Source organism: Drosophila biarmipes, chromosome 3L (genome assembly GCF_025231255.1).
Source record: "Drosophila biarmipes strain raj3 chromosome 3L, RU_DBia_V1.1, whole genome shotgun sequence".
NCBI lineage: Eukaryota > Metazoa > Arthropoda > Insecta > Diptera > Drosophilidae > Drosophila > Drosophila biarmipes.
The window spans coordinates 4,362,062-4,383,038 of NC_066613.1; the positions used below are offsets into that span (position 1 = coordinate 4,362,062).

At 46.5% G+C, this 20,977-nt stretch overlaps 2 protein-coding genes across 2 annotated transcripts in view; one reads left to right on the forward strand and one right to left on the reverse strand.

The window, feature by feature from the left end:
• Positions 1–20,977, forward strand: part of LOC108030727 (myb-like protein M) — a 53,800-nt gene that overhangs the window by 20,449 nt on the left and 12,374 nt on the right. The window contains exons 2-3 of the mRNA XM_017103769.2: positions 169–254; positions 20,648–20,686. Of these exons, the coding sequence (XP_016959258.1) occupies positions 236–254; positions 20,648–20,686 (58 nt within the window). The 5' untranslated portion in view covers positions 169–235. The remainder of the gene's footprint in view (positions 1–168; positions 255–20,647; positions 20,687–20,977) is intronic.
• On the reverse strand, positions 9,524–10,351 carry LOC108030751 (NADH dehydrogenase [ubiquinone] 1 alpha subcomplex subunit 7). The gene has a single exon (XM_017103798.3). The coding sequence runs from the start codon at positions 10,291–10,293 to the stop codon at positions 9,859–9,861; it is 435 nt and encodes a 144-aa protein (XP_016959287.1). The 5' UTR covers positions 10,294–10,351; the 3' UTR covers positions 9,524–9,858.

A 20,977-nucleotide genomic window follows, 5' to 3' on the forward strand; every position in this document is an offset into this window, starting at 1 on the left:
GTGCTAAAGTGGCAGAAGACGATGATGGTGATGGTGGAGTTTGCCGAAGGGCGGGGCTGAATCTCTCCTCTATTATGGTGATTGCACCGGGCGCGGGCTCTTTAGTAGTACCATAGAAATTCTTAAGTCATTCATAAATCTGATCATTTCATTTCCTCCCTCTTTCAGTTCCCCATCCTGGCTTTGCGGCTCTGAATCGGCTCTCATTCCCTCATCTATGCGCAACTAATTTGCAATGATGAGTTATCAGAAAGGTAAGTCGCCAATCAGGGGATACATTCATTACCTTCCTGGCCGTGACACATGCCAAATTACCGACCATCCATTTGCGCAGGCTCAGCTTCAGCCCGCTCCAGTCATTTGCGGACCGCTTCTGCAGGTCAATCCATTTGTAAACATGTCGAATACACTTCGATGCCACGATGCGTGCGATTTTTATGGGATTGCCCAAATCTCTGCCACAATACAATTTACAGTAAATCAGCTAAGAGCAAAATTACGCGGGTCATTCCCAAACAATTTGCTCGACGGGGACAACAAAAGATAAGAATGCGTTCGAGCATTAAAAAGGAACCGAGTCGAACTGAGATACGGATTCGCAGACGAAAAGCTGCAGTTGATGCTGAGGCGGGTGGCTGCGATACAATCGAACAAAGGATACTGCAGCATATTCTCGGGGTTAGCCTGGCCAGTCTGCCAACTAATGAGCTTCCATGAATCGACACGAATTGGTTGCCCCATTGAGTGTCGGGCAGCAGGGGAAGGCTGCATCACCCTTCCTGCTAGTTTCAAAATTAATTGCCACCAGTTTTGGGCTGGCCAGGCTAAAAGCGCGGTGGCTTAGGCTGCGTCGGGCGGACAATGTTGGCAATATCCAATGCTGCGCCGTTCAATTAACTTGTGCGACAATCCAATCAAAAGTGTATTAAAGGCCCGTTTACGGGACCATCGCCATTGCCATCGCCATTCCCGATCCGGGATGCGGCCACGGGGCTATTTTGCAGAGCCAGCCGCTGTCGATAGCAGCAATTACATAAATGTTTTTATGGCAAAGGTCGAGGGTGGGCATGGCATTGCCTATCGCGATGCAAAGTGACCAAGCGCCAGCAATCGGCTGGCCAAATGAGATTTAATGGCCCCGCTGAAACAGCTGCAGCTCAATGTGTCCAGAGCAAAAAGCCCTCTGCAATTAGGGCCCACACTTACCGTATAACGCATACGACACGTTGGCCGACGGGCTCGGGCCGAGGAGTTATTATCAGGAAGAGCCTTCCACTTCCTTCCACATTCCCAGGCAACGCAATTCAAGTCCTTTGCCTAATTTATTTAGCTACTTGTAATATTTAATAAAACCGTTCGATTGGTCCTGGGGCACAGGCCCACACGACACATGCTTTCGGTTCGGGCGCCTGAACCCAGGCAATCAGAATTTTTATTTGCAAGGCTGAGCAGCCTTTCCTTCTTTTGCACCCGTCTACGAAGAAACACGTGCCTGGCTGCCCCTCAGCACGAACTACGTAAATAAGGGAAAGCGAACGACGAGAGGCCCTGTCCCTTTCTTGTGCCTTACTTACTACTAAATCTGGGAGGAAAAACTTTTCCAATTTTCCCCTTTTTATCGTAAATTACGCACGATTCAATATTTGGTCTTTTTACTGGCTTGTGTTTTGTCTCTGCGTTGTCTGCTTTTTTTCTGCCTGAGTAGCTCCAGGAGTGGGTTCAAGGGGCGAAGAGCTGGTGGATGGGACCTCTTACTTTGTCCTTGCTATTTTGCTATTTCTTCTGTGTCTCCCTATCGTAAATAAGAAATCTTATACGTGCGTAGGCCTCTCATGAGATACAGTTTAATTCAACCCCTCCCCACCGAACTCATCTGCTCTATGAATGGACCAAAAGTTAGTTTCACTTTTGTTTCTGAGCGAGCCGATCCCTCTAATCGAAATTGGCCATGGTTCACAAGTGTAATGATTGTTTTTCCATGCGGGGTAATTTATTTAGAATTATTTATAGGGTGTGAGCCAAAGGGAGGGCGAGATAAGTTTGAGGAAAGTTGTTCCCATTGTTTATCGTACGACCCAGTACAGTAGCACTCCATGAATGGAATTTAACTTAAATTGAGGGTCAGTTACTAGAGGGAGTTTATTAATTTATTTAACTTATTGATTTAGAACTGAATCACTGTGAACGGCGGTACACGTAGTGGCGAAACGCGCAAGAGCGTGAGAAGACAACAACTATATAGCCGCATAATTGAAAATCTGCTATGATGGTCCACTCGTAACAAGTGATACACAAACCAAAGGATACACCAACCCAAAAATTAAGAAGATTGCATACCAATACTTTATCCATTTGTTTAGGTAAGATAGCGGTGAAAGGGTAAAATTGAAAATTTAGAAAATTTAGAAAATTGGATCTGCTGGTGTCGGTGGGGAAAGTGACCGTCAATAATTCCAAAAACCAGAAACCCCATGGGTTGTGAAGTAGCTTGAGATAGAAAACTTTTGTTTTAAGACTTTTGTAAAAAACTCACTAGTTAAGAAATAAATAAAGAAGGCCACATTTGAAATGCTTATACTTAATAAAGAACTAATGCTACAGATATTTACTATATGTCTCTAAAAAGATAAGTCAATTTGCTAAATACTCTTCTGGTAGAGCATGTATGTTTACAGTTATTACAACATTTTTAAAAACCAAATTTTCACTATTTTCTCAAATGTAATCGAATGATTTCTGCTTAAATGGTATACCTTATAGCCCTTAAGATTTCTTTTGACTTTTTGTCATAAAAATTACTGTTTGGATGATGTTGCTGATCAAGTATACATATGTATACTTTTTGGGTTCGGAAACGTCTTATTTAATGCGTTGCAAGGTTATAAAAACTTCTGATATCAAACAAAAGCACCTCTTAACGAAGTAAGGGCTCGTGGCGATCACGCACCATCAACATAAAAAGGTTCTGATATCGCCCTTTGTGACGAAAAATGTTTGTTAATTCGATTATTTAGTCACTGCACTTTCTTACATGTTCCACATGTTCTTATTCGACACGCTTCAATGAATTATTTATTTAATGCGAGAACCTGAAATATTTGGCTGGAGCGGGCAACTTCATTCGTATATATATATCGGGAGCTGTAAGACTTATACCGAATGGAATGTTTCCTGATCTATAAATAAATTTATATCGGCTGAGTCACCGTATAAGATTGTGGATTCCTTGGCCAAATAACCTAATCTAAGGAATGTCTCTCCTTGCGAGGAGTTGAACGGAAAAAACTTTAGTAAGATTTCCGTGGCCGTTGCATACAGAATCAGAGCACGAAAACCTCAACACGTATCTCGAGGTTGGTAGGACCCCTTCCCAGCCCTGGTCAGGGCCCTGGAAACTCAGAAGCACAGATCCGGATACAGAGACACATGGAGGTACTCACTCTGGCAGAGAGGCCTTCGGAGTGTGGCGCTGCTCTGCGCCCAATCGTATGCAACGGCTTTTGTGTCAACATTTTTATGCCGTGCATGGCACGCAAACGTGTGCAAAAAAGGAAGAACGATGGAGGGCAGTGAATAGTCAGGCGTAGAACCAAAACTACAGAGCCACAACAATGGCAGGGGAGTAAATTGAAAGACCGAGGACACGGAATCGGTAGACCAAAAGGTTGAGCACCAGTGAGAGGAGCCAGTAGTAGACGACCAAACTGATTCAATTAAATCAGCCCAATTGAAGCGGCTGACGAAATGTGTGGATGGTGTGTGCCTGGAATATTTAAGCTGCCACACAGGCCGCCGAGGAGACAACGCATTGCCGCAGCTCCATTTCGAAGCCCTGCTTAAATACCGGCTTAAAGCCAGTCGATCGAAACTTCATCATTATCGCGGGGCAGCTCCCGCAGCCAAATGTTAACGCCGAAAAAGTTGTCGCATCGCAATTTATACAAATAACTGAACACTTTGTTTGCGCCGCACTTGCGCGCGTATTTTTTAATGTCCCGGCACTTTTTGCCGCATGTCAGCTGCGGAATCAGCGAACCAAGCGCCCAGCAACAGCAACAGCATTTCGAGTCGGGCTGCAGGACTGGTCGACTGGATCCCGTGACTTTTGTCGCGTATCGTATTAATATCTCAATTTATAGCAATTTATAAAAATATGAAAAACGCTCAAATGGGTGGAAAATGCAGAGGGCTGGTGGGGCCACCCCGGAAATAAAATTTAAATGTGCCTTTGTGCAGTCGACTTCTCCAGCCCTCGTCCGCCCATATTTGCATGCCCGCCAGTTGCTCCTAACGAAGCCCCCGGGGAGTGCAACTGGAGGCCTCGGTGCTCTCCGTTTAAATGCGAATTCACACTGGCCCGGCTTTAAAAGAGATTCCAATGCAAATTACCATACTCCCCAACTGGGAACCAACTCAGCCGCCTTCCACTTGCTGCGGCCCACCGTGCGCCCGGCCCAAGGAGGGAAAACTTTTAGCACCCAGGCATTGGGCTCTGTGTGAAAATCACTCAAAATTGTGTTTAACTAAGCGTAAAAATTATAAGCAAATTAATTTGCGCAAATCACAACAACAGCAGGGCAACAAATACAACAATAGTGGCTGGGCTTGCAGCAGAAACTTTTATGAAACAATCGGGCAAAGGCTGCTTGGTCTGGGTTTGACTCTGGTTCCACTGGGTCCGCTTGGATCCGGATCCTCCGGATCCCGCCCCGAAACAACTGGCGCGGCAACAAAGCGGGGCGGGAGCCCAGGGTGGGAATAACCGACAATTTATCTGCATAAAAGCGCAGTGTGCAACTTTGACGTGGATGTCTGTCTTGATGGGGATTGATGGGTGTGGGCTCGGAAAAACTTTGGCTCTGCCTTTGCAAATTGTGCTCCAGTCGAGCCGTTGAGCTGCTGAGCCGCTGGGAAAGCAGGGAGATTAAAGACTAAACAGGACAGTTATAGAATATTTCCACTTTTTCGTTAAATTTGGCAAGCCCCGAAACAACCCCAGCTCAGCTGCCCCTGCCCTGTTTCACGGGTAACAAGTACAATTAAAACTTAGAATCAACAGAGTTTTAAGAGCAACATCATTTAGACACCCCCAGTGAAATCATTGCCTTCATTAATTCGCTCGCAACAAAAGGCGCTGACTGGAAGTGTCCATTAATGCTCGTAAAGGGTCGCTTGGCCAAAGGGGTGGTCCTGGCGGCCGGGAGATTGCTTGCATTTTTGCATTTTGTAAATTGTTGCCAACGCAGCCCTGAAATATTTGACAAGGGAGGCGTGTCCGGCCCCAAACAGTGTTCGCTGGCATTGTCTGCGTTTAATTATAGGCGCAAATAAATGTCTATCATTTTGGGTTGTGTGGTCCAGAGGGCTCCCCCCTCCCTGAGTGATGTGCAGAGTTTTAATGAGCTATCGACACTGGTGGGTGTGCTGGCGGCCTTGGGAGCAGGGAGGTATTTGGCATGGTTACCCAAAGCCAAACCCTGCTTGACACTGCGCCGAGCCGAGCAACTAATCAAGCCTTAGCTATAAGAGTCAGGACCTGCTTGAGAACCGCTTAATCTGGCTTTAACGAGGCCCGACGCACCCACGCCCATCCATCATCTGCCCTTTGACCGACTGCATTCCACCCCAGCTCGGTTGGAGACCAACCCCCTCATTAACGCCCCAATAATTAAACTCAATTAATGGCCAAATGACCAATCAACTGGCGCAGCGAGGGCACATCAAAGGCCACAGCGAAATGCATCGACCTCGAGGCCCCAATCCCCTCGGAAGGGTCGGTAAGAAAACATATCTCTGGGGCCACCCGCTAACAACTTCATTTGTCTCTGTTAAACCGTCTTGGCTTAGCCGCCGAGACTCCTGACAAACTCCTCTCCCCGCCGCGAGGAATCCTTATCCGGGTGGTGGGACAGTGGGTCGGAGGGGGACGAATCAGACCAAACCACACGCTGCGCCGTGCTTATCTTGACAGCAAACATTTACAAAAGAAAACACCGAGTGGGGAGCGAGTGGGCCTCGAACACGTCTTTATCGCAGCCAAACAACGCGTTTCCAATCCTCCCTTCGGGTTGCTGCGCTGCCTCCTGCGAGCTGCCTTTTAAATACTCCGGAGGTAGATTAATCACCGCCCGCACTCCGCGTCGGCGCCCAGCTCCAACTCCGAGTACCTGCTCGCCGGGGAAGGAACTTCTCCAAATCCAATTATAATTGCGCTTATCAAAAATAAGTTTTCGATACTTGCTGGCCTGACTGCTTCGGCGAAAGAGCTCAGTAAGTTCGGAGAAGTCGGCGGTGTCTCTGCCAATTTCACCAATATGGCAATTTAATCCTCACAATCAGTTTAAGGCATCGCCATTTATCTTTCCGGCAGCAGGGGAGGATGCCTGTATTACTTTTCCCCTACCTGCGGTTGCCAATTGGGTATTTCTTTCCCCGCATCGCTGTCAATTACCTCAAGTTTAATTGAAGGTGAAATTGTGTCAGAGCAGCAGAGCAAAAGTTGATGTGGTCAGCTCAGCCGTTCTGGGGCAGGGTTTTGTCCCGAAAGTTGTTCGAATGAAAAATGATAGTCCTTGTGCTGACTGGGGTGGATTAGAGGGGTTAGCTCGTAGTTTGGGAGTAATGTGAAATCATTTAATCACCTTTCGCTAATAAAACCAGGGTTCCACAGAGCCCTGCAGTACCCGAACTCATATGAACGAGCGTACAATTCAAATTATTTTGTAAATTAGATGATAAAAAAGTAAGTTGAATTTAGTTTCCTCTTGTGTAACGCTTTTATGATCTAGTCATGCGAATCTGCCCCAAACTCGATTTCCTTTGTTCTGTTAAGATCGAAAAAGATATGTGGCTTAGATCATCTTGTTGTTTACTTAATTATTCTCGAATTATTTAAGAGTGGTCCAGTTAAACATTTTATGATGTCGGATATGATGTAAACAGATTGTCTTTAGGAGGTAACCGTTTTGCGTAGGTTCCTCCATTTGCTAGACAAGCTGAAGAAGTGTGACACGCGCTAACAGTGGTGGCAGATAAGCATAATTGGCACTTTCAACCGGTAGTGGAATCGAATGTAAAGCCTCGCTTAATTACATCCGCTCCAGGTCCGAGACTTGCACTCAGAGGTCGGCCGCCTCGCACTTTCCATTTCATTTCAGGGAAGCATAATAAATTCGCTCTTAAAATTCATTTCATTAGGCACTCGCCATGAGCTACTGCCACGCCAGCCCGGCAGGGGACAGGACAAAGGAGCGAGGAAGTCTTTTGTTTATACTCGAGTTCCGTTCCCCCGGATCCGCGTCGTGCCCTCCTCCGCCTCCAGCCGAACTCGGGCAAATTAAGCAAGCTGACAATTTTCTCTCTCTAAACTGTACAACAACTTAATGAGCCTGCATAACTTTGCGACAACAGCAGAAAGCGGATGGGGCGTGGTGGCAGCCGGCAAACCAAAAGCTGGGGACTTTCCACCGATTCCAAAAGGGCGACAGATAAAAAAGCACGTAAACTTGGCCGGAGGCATCTCGCCCGGCGAACGGTGGCAAAAGTCATTATTCACTGTACTGGCGCGAAGCTCACTCTCCGCGACTCCCGGCCTCGTAACGCCTGCTAAAAAATAATCAACTTTTGCACGACTGTCACCCCAACCCCGGAGCTCTCCAGCTCGGTGGCAAGTTCAGCCCAAAGTTTCAGGCCGGCGTGGAGACAACTTCCGTATTGCCGGCGGCCCAATGTTGCATATGGCGAATGGTGTGTGGCGAATGGCAGTGTCCTAGCCAAAGTCTGGCCAGGCTTCCTTTACAAACGACGCATTAATGAAGTGATTTTGCTTTGGGAGCATCTGAGTTTTTAGATTTTCTCCATCTTTATCCCTGGGATGGGGTCGTGACACGATCGATCGCTAAGAAACACGTAAATAAAGTTTCTTCCTTTTGAACATATCATAATGGTGACGGAACGCTAGGGTTATACAATCCCTTTCGCTGTTTTTAAGGTGTCCAAAAGTACGCAGTGAATAAAGGATCTCGACATCTAAAATAAGACTTCAAAGGGTTTTATACCGTTAGTACAATGTTCCTTTAATGGCTGCTCAATGTGTTATTGAATTGGAGTTCCCTTCTCTAAGCGATTTATTTTGATCTCTTAAGGCATATCCTTCATATCCTTCCTAAATTTTTGGGTATAGATATTTAGTCACTTTTATTATGACGACAATTAGTGATGATTTCCCAAAACATTGACAATTTGTTAAGCACGTAAATAAATTATTTCCCACTTTTTTTTTAGATACATCACATCACATAATTTCATTATTATTTGTTATGTATAAATTATAGAACTAGCTAAAATATAAAATCGATTAGCTGGAGGCCGGGTTTTGTTGTTTCCCTGCACTAAAGGATTGTCCTGGGATCAGTGGTCCCGTGTCACGGTGCCACCTCGAGGCCCAGCTCTCATTAACTTCCGCTTGAAGCTCTTGGTCGTCTGCGGCCCACTCCACCCTATTCCCTGTTTGTTGCTTTATGCAAATGTTTTTCTTGTTATTATTGCCGGCCGCGATTGCCGTTGATGTTGCTTTGGTTTTGCTTTTGGTTTTATAGGAAAACAGGCAGAGCAAACAAAGTTGGCTCTGCTCAGTGTTTTCTTACATGAGAGTTTTCCCTTCGGTCTGTTTGTACATATTTTAATTACGCGTCTCTGATTGGGGGCATTTGCGGCGGCCTGACATTCTGCGACTCTGCGGCACAGCTGTCGTCATGCTAAAGGCAATTCTTTGGTTGCCCTTCCCCCAGAGGCCGACGTGTCGGGGGATGCGGGTTCGAGGGCGGGTCGAAAGGGTGCGGAAGTGTTTGCTTTGCGGCATCGGTTTTTTGGATATTTGTTTACTCGAGTGCGTCCAGCAAGCGTAATTTTTGCCGGGAATTAGCATTGCAGATTGCGAGCACTCGCGCTCCAAGGCGGCACAGTTGCAGCGACAACCTCATGGATAAATTAGCCTCTGTTTTGCCATCCATGTGGGGCAATAAAAAACAGCTCCACCTCACGCGCAGTCAAGAAAAGAAATTCGTTTACATAAAGCGTGCAGCTTCGGATCGAATCTCATATTTCGCCAACTGCTGGCGGATGAAGAACCCGGCAACATGTTGACTTGACAGTCTGAAGTTTCCGGGCAATTGACACCCTTTTGCAATCCAAGGCACAACCCCAGCTCAATCTGGGTTTCAGCTTTATAAGGGTAATTCCAATAAATCGAGGGCGCCACCCTTAGCGCGGGAGAATATTACTTTTTTGCATAGCACACAAAACTTGATTATATTTTCTCTTCCGTTTGAGTGATGGCAGCGGCACTTGCCAGGGGTTGAGCGCCGTGCGCCAAAATCAAACTCCAATCAATAAATCGATGGGCGAAAGTCATCAGCATAAATTGTGATGCCCAGACAATTAACAATCGACCTGCAATCATCATTAACAATGGCCCATAATCCACTCAGCGCCGGGCAAATTGCCTCGTTTTAAATTGTAAATATACATTTTGATGGCATTAAAGGTTATTAAGCCTGCAAATTTATTGTTGTGGCCTGTAGCGAACCCTTTGGACCTCGCCTTCGCCGCGTCCCAGCTTGTGCCTTCGATAATTGTGTGTGCTTAATTAAATTTTCATGCAGGTGCTATAAATGATTTTCACCCTTGACGTCTAATTAGATTTACATTTTTACGACCTGCTGCATTGCTCCACCGCGAATCCCCTTAATTGTCCTGCCTAAAATCGTAAATAGCCGCACTGTGCATTTGCAAAAGACAGGCAAGTAGCAGCACACTCGATTCTTCAACGCGTTGTCAATACAGAAACTAGTAACTCGATTAACGTGGACCCTCCCAGGAGTGCACCTGGCCCGGAGTGGGAAGTCTCTTTGCGCCGGAGTCCTGCCACTGATGGCAGTCCTCTGAGTCGGAATCCTTGGGAGGCGCGGCAGGAGCTCCACCCATTGGGGCATCTCTCGACTTGGCCTGGGCGGCCCTGGCAGCTTCTTCGGCCTTCAGCTTGGCAGCTAGCATCTGCTTATGCTCCAGGACCAAGTCGACGGACGGCTTGACCAATCGCCGGGGGTCCCTGGTGTAGTAGTAGTTGGAGAACAGGCTCTGCGAAGGACCCTTGGGAATGTCCGGGGGCGGCTGGGTGCGCGGGGAGACAGTGTCCGCGAAGCGCAGGGCCGTCTTGTGGGTGCGGCCCAGGAAGAAGTCGCGCACCCGGCTTAGGAAGCCGGCCACGTCGCGGTGCTTGGGCTTTGGGGGCATCTCCAATTCGTGTGGGGCTGGTCGAGTTGCTCGGAGTTTAGACACAAGGCCTGGCTGACTACAGATCACTGGGCAGAAGAGTGCTTAGGCACAGCAAGCCCTTACGCCGTTTCCACACGACTTGACTCAACATTTGCCGCGTCAAAAGCCAAGTGGTGCCACCCCTCGGCGGATGACTCAATTCAATAAGCGTCAATCTTTCGGTGCGCTCATCTGTCAATCAGTTCGGCATCGAAATCTGCCAACGATGAATTTCAATTATGGCCACAGAAAAGACACAAAGCGGGGGAGATCGGGCCACTGGGCCAAAAACAAGGCATTCGCAGTGTAATCGAAGACAGTGCAAAAAGTCGACATTGGAATTAATAAAAACACTTCAATTTCCGATGCCAATCAATGCGGAGATCCCTGGTCCACCTCCCCCATGCGACGCCAGCGTGACAGGAGCACGCGTCGGGCTTTACTGTACTTAGAGCGGTACAGCACGTCCGGCTGTCAGCCTGTCAGCCGAGCATCCCACGGCCGGATTTCAGCCCTGCGAACACGAGCTGGAGATGTTAATCACGGATACTGATCCTTGAAACTCCGCTCACATTGCATCAGATAAGCAGCTTGTCGAGATTTACGAAATCGAGCTGATTATGTCCTTGCGAGACGCAGACTCCTTGGACGCGTGTCAAAGGGTGGCCCAGTAATTTTCGAACGCTGCTGATGTGTTTACCTTTTGGCTTTTCCAGGGAATTCCTCAAAGCTTCTGGGCGAGGGGTAGTTATGGCTCGGGCTCCGAGCGCCGAAAGGAGCGTTATCGGCTATGGGAAATGCATAAATCAGATTGACTCCTCGCCCAATTTGATTACAATTTACGGCACGAGCGGAAATCGCTCGCGATAAGCCCGGCGAGCTAAATATCAGGTTAACATTTGTCTGGGAAGGGAAAGGACGGAGAAATTGATTCAATGTGTGAGAAAAAACAGGGTTCGGAGAGGCACTGTGTATTTCAGCTTTCATTGGACTGAATTGTGGACACGGAATGAAAAAATGCCTTATAAATGAGTTTATTAATAATAACAATATAAAAGAACAACTCGGGTCCTTGGAAAATTTTTAAGAGCCATGAACTATTATATTTTTAAGTGATTTACCAAGTTTAAGAACCAAAATGGGACGTTAACTTCAAGTGGGAGAATAAAAGGATGCGGATTGGAAAATTTTTGCATTTCTGCACTAGAAAAATGCCTTGTAAATGATTATGAAGTATAGAATGGCAAACAGAAAATTAAATATAAAAGAGCAACTTGGACCGCTCGAATCCAAAATTAGACTTCAATATCTTAGTAAAATTAAATAAAAAGAAAAGTCGACATACATTAATCGAATGTTTTTTTCAACCTAAGCAACTTTTTTTAGGGGTGGTTTCGCTGCAGAAGAGATTTACCTATTTTTCTTGGCTGTGATTATTTTTTAAATAAAAAACTCGCTAAACGGAACCTTTTGAGCGACATTCGATTCGCAGCTGACTTTCTGGGGTAGTTCATCTGGGGATGGTACATGGGGTCGCTGTGTGTTCGCCCTTTGATTGAACTAATTGACACATGTGAGGAGAAACTTACCAAAATATCGGTTTGGGATTTCGTAATTCGAGCCAGGGTGAGGCGAGAGGTGGCGCGCTCCTTGAACTTTCCCGCTCTCCGAAGGCCCTTACCGCTGGTTCTCCGTCTGCTCCTTGTAATACGATATGTCAACAGCATCCAGAAGTCGCAGAAAACTTTAAAAGAAGCCGAGAAGCGATGCGGTGCGGCGAAAGCAAAAGTGAAAGTAGCGAAGGTCAACATCATCAAAATGTCTGTCTGGGCCCAGGACAAACATCTGAAGGAGCAGACTACCGTCCGGCAGCGCACACATGCTCCAAGGAGCCGCCCGCGTCCTGTGCTCCACTCCTGGTCCTGTCCTGGTCGTAGTGAAAATGATAATGTTAAAGTTTTACAACTTAAGTCGTCAAAGTCAAACACACTCTAGGGAAATTACAAACACATTCGAGACAAGAATGTGAAGCACGAAAGTCGTTGTCCGCCGGGCGAGGGCAGGATCTGCAGAAGGCGGAGGGGGCTGGGAAGGTCAAGATGCGAGGGTGGGCCCCAAACTTTGCGGGTGGTGTGATGATACACGCACACTGCACATCCTCCCAACTTTACCTGCTCAAATCTTAAGCTGACTATCCCTTGTTGTTCGGCATTCCGGCTTTTACAGTGCTTCGGGGGGGAATTAGTGACAGGTCCTGTCCCTGCCCCACTCCTGGCCCACTTCCGCCATTAGCATAAATAAGCGTTTCTAAGTACGCGTCATAAAGGTGTAAATGCTCTGGTATTATTAGCCAAAGGCGAGCCCGGGGACCCAAAGACAACAGAAGCTGAGGGGAGTCCGGTGAAACCGCTGGAAGCTCTTCAGTGACTTTTGCTAGCGCTAAAATTTTATCGCCGCCAACTCACATAAAATTTGCTCTCCAAGTATTTCATAAAATTTTGTGGCGCATCAAAATTGTGGGGCCTGCAGCGGACTCCAACTTTCCCTGGGCGTTGTCTCTATCCCGGGGACGTTGAAATGATGGGTGGAAATGAAATTTTATTAAATGACCGTCAAGTCCTTGGCTACTTAACTTAGCTGTGAAATTAGCCGGGCACTGGTAGGGCATTCGACGGACCTTCCCGGCCATGGCTGACTCTGCAAATGGGTCAACTTGAAGAAATGGCTGGGGGTAGCACCGAGTCCCAGGCGTGAGGTGTAGCAATGCTGTGGAAGCGATGATGCAGTTCGTATTTCAGCCCCAGGGCTAACCAAACCTTTACCCAGTTATCTTGGCAAAAGTTTGTGCTGCTCCGAGAGTGCTTTAAATTGTTTTCGGCAGGAAAGTTTTCACCTCAGGCCAACTCGAATTCCTGCCAGGACCCTTGGAGTGCAAGAAACCTATCGAGGACTCGAAGACTGCCTCCTGCCGCTCATTAAAATGTCCCAAACGTTCTGTTTATGCACCGAGAACTGTGTGCCCCCATTGGTCCCCCCCCCACAAGAAACCCTCCCAACTCCCGGCAAGGAGCACTGGCTTTATTCGTTTCATGCCCACGTTTATTGTTTTACCAGTCATTTTCAGCATCTTATCAATTTGACTCACAGGCACAGGCGCAGGCCCTGGCAATAAAAGAGTAACCATTGTTTCCGCCGCCAACCTCTTCCGCTTTTCCCTGTCATTGATAATGAAGACAGCAACAACATTGTCTTTCCTTTGCCAGGACCAGAACGTGACTCCCTTATCAATGCGACTTATTGCCATGGCGCAGACTGCTCCTCTGGGGCGCCTGCCACGCCCCCAGCCGTTCAGATATCGCTGAAGCAATTAAAATTTGTAGCTATTGGTGGAAAGCAGCGTTTGGAATTCGGAATTGGGAATTCGATAGCGGCCGCTCGTCGTTCGCAAATCATTTCGCAGTTGCTCAAGACTGCCTCCTTGGCGATTCCCCGGGGGTTCCCCATCGCTCATTTTTCATACTGACAGCCCAATGGGCGTTAATTGCGGGGGTTTGGTTAAGGTTACGGCGCAGATAAGCGCGCGTGATTTTTCTACGAATTCAGTGCCCAGAGGGCACCCATTTCCCTCCCCCTTCCCCAACACAGGGGGATGAAACCACGCCTCGTTGTGTGGCGCAACTCACATTTCTGCCCCACTCGGCGATTTAAAGGAGGCCTCGGCCTCTTCAGCCTTGCATTTGGTGGCGGAGGCGATAAGACGAAGACGCCAGGGGTTCGGAGGTTGGAAGCGGGCTTGAAGTACCATTTTTGAATTGGCAAAGCGTGCAGCAAATGGCTTAATTACGTCTGAAGAGATGAGCTTGACTCTTACTGAAGTCGGTGGGTAAAATATTGTTGTATGTTTTCAGTGGTCATTGGTAGAGCCACGAGATTGGAAGAATGTTTCTCCCTGGCATCTGTTCAGCTCCTGCTGCTGAGCTTGCACCCGGAGGAGGTATTTACCGTATCAATATCCCTGTGGCCGCCTTCTGTAGGTGCTAACAAATGATTCCCTGGGGCACCTCTGCGCCGCATTCCTCAGCCCGGATCTCCCCCCCATGTCCATTTAAATGCGCATATTTCACAGCTAACATGCCTTGACAACATGCCCTGCCGGCTTTCTTCTTGGGCCTGCTCTAAATATGTAAACAAATAGTTTTGGCAATTGCCAAGGAGCATGTCAGACGCAACCCTAGCCCAGACCCTTCAGCAACCCGACCCCGCCCGTAACCCCGGTCCCGCAGGTCGGCCAGTCAGGCTGCATGTTGTGGCATGCGGTTGTGCAACGGCAACAACTTTTGCAACATGCAACCAGACGACTGGTGCCCTTCCACTGCCGCCCTGCGAGGATGGCAAAATAAACGAGGCCTTAAATCGAACTTTGTACACGGGTCGTGCTGGGTCAGAGGCCAGATCGTCTCGTTTGAGGTTAACATAATTTAAGGCAGCAGGGCTGGATCCCCGTGCAAGGTGGTGGAAGGGGGCCACCCCACTGAATGCCCATTTAACATGCTGCCAACGTGCGTGGGCCCGTGTGTGAGTGTGGCAATTTTGCAAATTATAAATTTTCCACCTGCGCAATGTGCTGGGTGCCAGGACGGGCCCTCGATTCCCGTATGTCCCTCCCCGGAATGTTGGAAAAGTTCTGGGCGCACCGAAGTGCTTCCTGCTCAAAGAATCAATGCGAAAACTGATCGTTATTTCCGGCTTCTCTATTGCTTTGGTGCTGTTCGGGATGTGAAGGCGACACCAAACCCAATCTATACCCGCTACTTACAGTGCTTACTCGTAATAGCGGATGAATATAATAGGTTCAATATAGTTGTTTCCTGATTCTGTTTTATTAATAAATATAGACAAATACTCAAACGGTCGCAATGAACTTTCTTAATATATTCCAATAAGTTGTTGTGTTTATGAGAATCATTTATTAAGTTTACTTTTATACCCGTTTCTCTTATAGTAAATGTATATATATAAAAGGTAAAAAAAGTAAATATATATTTTTGATCAGGAATGGGCTTCCTGCGCAGCGCAAGATTCTTTTAGCAGGTTGCCGCTCCGACTCTAGCGCCCACAATTCGCACAAAATTCCTCATAAAAGTTGAATCAGAACTTTTGTACACATCTTTAAGAGGTGTTTTTGTTTGATACACGTTACTCCAGAAAAGTAAAGAACTATTCAATCATGTAACATGTAAAAGAAAGCTTTTCCGACTCTATAAAATGTATACTCTTGATCAGCATCATATATATTTTTGTTTTTACTACTTGCTCTTTCCCATTACTTTACTGACCAATTCTTTTTAAGGGTTTGTTTTATTCTTTTAAAGAAAGTAAAAGTAAATAGGAAATGTGTTTGAGTAAGGTATGTGAATGGTCCCACAATAGTCAAAACAGTTTTGAAAACACGTTTTGATTCCTCTATAGTTGTCAAAAGTATGCAACAAAGAAATAACTTCTTAGTTTAAATATATGTTGTTTCACTCTTGAACGCTCAAAATGGCATTTAAAAGTGATTTCACTACCCTAGTGTGACCATCCTGCACAGAGCAAGAGTGGGAGTGTAAATGCAACACTTACTTACACACAACATTAAAAATATTTTTTAGCCATTTACTCGAAGTTTGAATGTAAAATAGCAGAACAGTAAAGGAAGCTGCAATAACTGCAACCACAGTTGACGCCCAATAAACGAATATTGGTATAGAACGAAACGTAAAAGGCAACAATTTGTGTAAGAGCAAATTAAATATTGTAACTGTGAGATAAATTCGATATTGCCGCACACCGGACTGCATGGAGGGCGGGGTCTAAGAGGTCAGCCACCAGCCGGAAAGCAGACAGAAACTCGAAGATGTGAACAATATGCAAAACACAAGGAAGGCGTGCAGGCCAGGCCCAGGAAAAATCCAGGAATGCATATCACGAATACGCAGTGAATTTCGCTTCATGACTTTGCATATTGAAGAGCATTGAAAACACTGGGCGGATGCTGGGGAACAAGGTCAGCCTACATCAATTTAACATCAATGTCCATAAATCCCTGCTGGGAACTCGAGTTTGGAGTTTAGAATCTGCTCTGCATAAATGTTCAATAAATGTCGCAAAATAAATATTTAATAAACATAAGCGAGAGGCAATATGGAAAGCAAACGGCACGGCCAAATATTGAGATAAAACCCGGGGAAGGGAACCACCCCTGTACTTCCCCAGCGAGACTTAAGTCTCAATTGCGACATAAATTTGCATTTGATGGGAACGGGAAATTCGGGGGCGAGTGCTCAGAGTCCTATCTGGAGATTCCACCGTTTATTGATCGACCGGTTGACATTGCATCAATATCTGGCGAAAGTTAACAAGCAAGAGAGAAATACCGAGCTGCACGTTTTAAAAGCTTTTCCCTGCTTTTCCTCATCACTTGTTTGTCTTTCGCTTTCTGTTTGTCGGCCTGTCTCGCCTCAGGAGACTTTTCTTTTCTTAAGACTGGGACTCAGTGACAACGGTCGGTAGAATGTTTTGCAGGGGCCGCGATTGATAAATCAATCGAACATTCATAATTTTCGCTATTAATATCCAATTAATATTCGATGTTCTGAGCAACTTTTCTATTCAATTAATTAAATGCCCGACCCCTCCTCGTCCGGGCAACACATTTTTATGTCACGTCAGCGAATTGCAGTCCCCTGCACCCCTCCGAGGCCGCCTATGCACACTCATTAACACAACAATAAAGTACAATCGCCCCACGCCCACCAGCCCTCGTAAGGGGGCGTGGACAATTAATGTGACTGACACACATGCAGATTTTGCCGCCGTTCGGGTTGTCATATTTGATTTACAGTTGCAATTTACGCACTTTCCGCAGGAGGAGGCCCAGGATCAGGACTGGGCTGGGCTGGCCGACAGCTGTCCACGTCAGCATCCGGCTTCTGTTTGATGTTGTTAATTGATTTTCAAAGTCAACTGGCGTCCTCCAGTGGCGTGGAGCAAGGAAGCCAGGGAAAAGGGCTGGGCGGGGCCCTGCGGGAGGAGCAGGCCTGCTTTCGCTTTCGCCACGCTCGCAGATTAGCAGGGCAGTGTAAAATGCATCTCCACTGAGGCGCAAGCGACATAAAACCAATTCCCAATCCGCACTCGCCGGACAATTTACGGACTGTGGACCCGACAGTAAGCCCCACACCCGCCCCCCGATGTGCATTGTAAGTGCAGTGAAGCGCACTTGCAGCTGCAATTGCCGAGTGGATTTCGGAGTTGTGCCCGCAGTGGGCTGTGGGCAGGATCCGCAGGACCAAGGGGCTCGTGTTTGTTTTATGTGTGGCAATTGTCCAGCGTCCCATCGACATGCAACTGTATCTGTTGTCTGCCTGGCATGCGGTTCAATCAAAGCGATTTTCAATGTCCACAAAATTTCGCAAAAGGACATTTTGGTAATTTCAACGATGCCACCCCCAGTTCAGGGGCGGACTTTACTCGGGACAAGTTTTTAAGGCCCGCTAAAGTAGATAGATAATGGTTTCCAAAAGTGGAAGGCTGTTTTAGACTTTACGGATTCCGCTCTTAAAATATACGTCCTTGATCGAAAAAGATCTCGTCAACTTAAATTGAGCAAAATTCATGATTATGAAGATGATATGATCCATATGACTGTTTCTTTGCTAATATCGAACCATTAGTTTAAAAGCTTCAAGCAAATAAAGAGTGCAATCTTTGGAACAGCCTCTGTGCTGCTTGCATATCGCCATCTCCCTCGCACTCCCCCTTCTAAGAAGTCATTACTGCCGAGTCTCGTCGCCCAACGACCTCGAAGAGAAAAATCCGGCACTGCTCGGCAATCCTGCGCTTGTTGTTGGTAATGAGTTTGGTTTTGCTGTTTAAATTTAAACGTGTTCGACGGGTGGAGGAGCGGTTGAACGGGATCGCCAGCGGTTGGCTACAGTTCTAAAGTGTATTTGCATTTAACGCTAAATGCATTCCGACAGGGGCGTAGGGGGGGAGGGAGGAAGGGATGGATTCCCGCCTGCGGGAGGGAAAACATGACAGTTGCATTAATTTTGATTGCGTAAATATTTTAAGTGTGCGGATTGCGAGAGCCCTCTCAAAAATGTTTGCCTGGGCCCAGTGCCTGGTTACAGGATGGTGTGGGGTGGTGCAGGGGAAATGGAACGCCACGAATTAAGTGATTGCAATTGAGATGAGCTGATTGTAAATCTGGGCGAGCACAACTTACTCCTCCGTCGAGGGCAATGCATATTTAAAGTTTGTTGAAGGACTTGCAGCCGATGGCGAATCCCCTGATGCTGATGCTGATGCTCAGTTCGATGAACTCCGGAATGGAGTGGAACTCGAGCATGGGCAACTTTTCTAATTAACCCAACAACAACAGCCCCCACCCCACAAAAGCCCGAGTTCTGCGCCCCCTGTTGGCTCTCCCGTTCCCAGTTGTTGCTAATTTCAGACGCCAATAAAGTGATTCAGGCCACAACTGTTTGGGGCAAAATGCTACGAAATTTATGAGCACGTAGCTGACATAAAACTTTCGGATGAATACAGTGAACTCGCGTCCCGTACGCATCCTTTGCCGCATGACGTGATAATTTACTTAACAGTCCCTATCCAGCTAACACGCTCCGGAGACAATTTACAAGATGCAAACATCAAATTTTATGATGTCTAGGCCGTAATTAATAGAGATTTGTTGGGCGCTGACTGAGGCTGAAGGCCCATAAAACCTAAGCGACTTCTTAATGAATATTAACTCAACTTCACTTTTATGAATTCGCGCTGTATTCTTTGGCTGCCCAATCCTCACCCGTCTCGACTGTTTTCTGAATGCTTACTCTATTTGCTATTTGCTTGCCACTTTTCCCCGCTTATTTGCCCCCACCAGACCTGTCTGACCTTAGCAGCTCAACTGCAATTAAACCTTAACCACATTATCTCCGGCTGCACTCCTTTTCAACAGCCCCACTACACGTTTTTCGCTTTCGGTCGACCAATACCGCAAAGTCTGCGGCATGTGGGGAATTTTCCCATAAGACTGCAATTTTGTCCAGCGTATTATTTAAAGGAGCTTCAGCATTTGGCTGAACATTGTGCAGCAGAACCTGAAATACCCTTTGCTGAAGGGTATATAACTTTTGTCATCCCAGCTTTTCGCCCTTTTAGTTATCGCAGGTTGTCAATTTGAACGAAAAGAATGGAATAACTAGAGAATGTTATTGAAAAATATTGGATTCGATTCATAATTATAAAACATATAATCGCAACTTTTGATACACCACTTAATTCAAAGGGTATTAAAGGATCATCCAAGCTGAAAAGCTCTATGCTTTTTTCTCATTGGCTAGACATTATCTGAATTCAGAGGGAATGAGTGTTTTAAGGGAACAAAGAGCGGAGCTGTCGAGTGCGGTGATAGCTGAAAATTAATTAAATGTCGCGGCGAATGAAATTAAAATAAAAATGCCGAAAGCTGCTTAGGGAGTGCTTAAGCAAAACTATATCTTAGAATGGGAGGCCTTGGCTTATCGAAGCACGTTAAAAAGGGAACAACCCAAGTGGTTACTTTTCAGAGTTCTGAGAAGAACTCTTCGTTTGGAAGTCCGCTTTCGGTCTCCTAGAACGTCCTTTGGCTCCTTTTGATCACTGTGGATAAAAACATAGTGGCAAATAGCACTCCCGAATTCCCGGAAATTAGCTCCGATAATGCCGCGAAACTACAAATCTTCTACGATGGTCCGATTTTTCGTCAGAAAATGGCATATGCTTTGTGTACTAAAACCTGAGTGAGCATTTGCGGTTTAAAGTGACAAAGTATGACAGGGACAAAGTACTGGGCGTGGGTGGTAAGGAGAGGCATTTTCCTTCGCCGAGCAGCCTTTGAAGCAAGAAGAATGAACTTCCGTTCTGAAAACTTTAATCCATTTCCGACCTAGCGTAGTCAAGAGGCGAGAAATTAATTAGCAGTTTTCAGAGTTGCGATACCCAGCCTGGCTTGCAAGGATATCTAGCTTCCAACTATTTGGTTTCGTTCGTGCCTTTATTTTGCACTCGCCCCTTATTTACTGCGATTTTTTGGCCAATTCGTAGTCGTTTTCTGGGAGACTTGAGCTTTTTTCTGGTGGCTTTTCCGAAGGGCTAGCTCCGTCGGCCAAGATTTATGAGAAGTTTACGTTACTTGAAGATCGTAATTAGCGGTATTCCTACCAAATTCTAAATGCGCTGCCACCCAATAAATGGTGATTTTCCTGACAAACAGAGCTCCTAACTAAATTTTTCTCTCCCTTTGCAGGTCTGAAGGATCCCAACGTGGACAGGCACACGAGTAAAGGTAAGTTTCCGCACAGCACTATATTCCGATCAAAAATTAATTAAGAAGCCACTGGAGACGCAAATAGTCCGTAATGGTTGCAAACCGAAATTTGTTCTGCTCAGTCAAAGCGACCGAAACAAAGGTCCAACCCACACACTGCTCCACCCGCCGCTCGCCACAATAACTATAAATTCCCGGGCCCAGGGCAACCACAAGACATCACCGAGCCCCTCAAAACATAAACCAAGCGGCTCTTTAAAGCGCAATCAAGCTGAAAATTAATTAAAATTTTCAAGCGGGATATGAAAT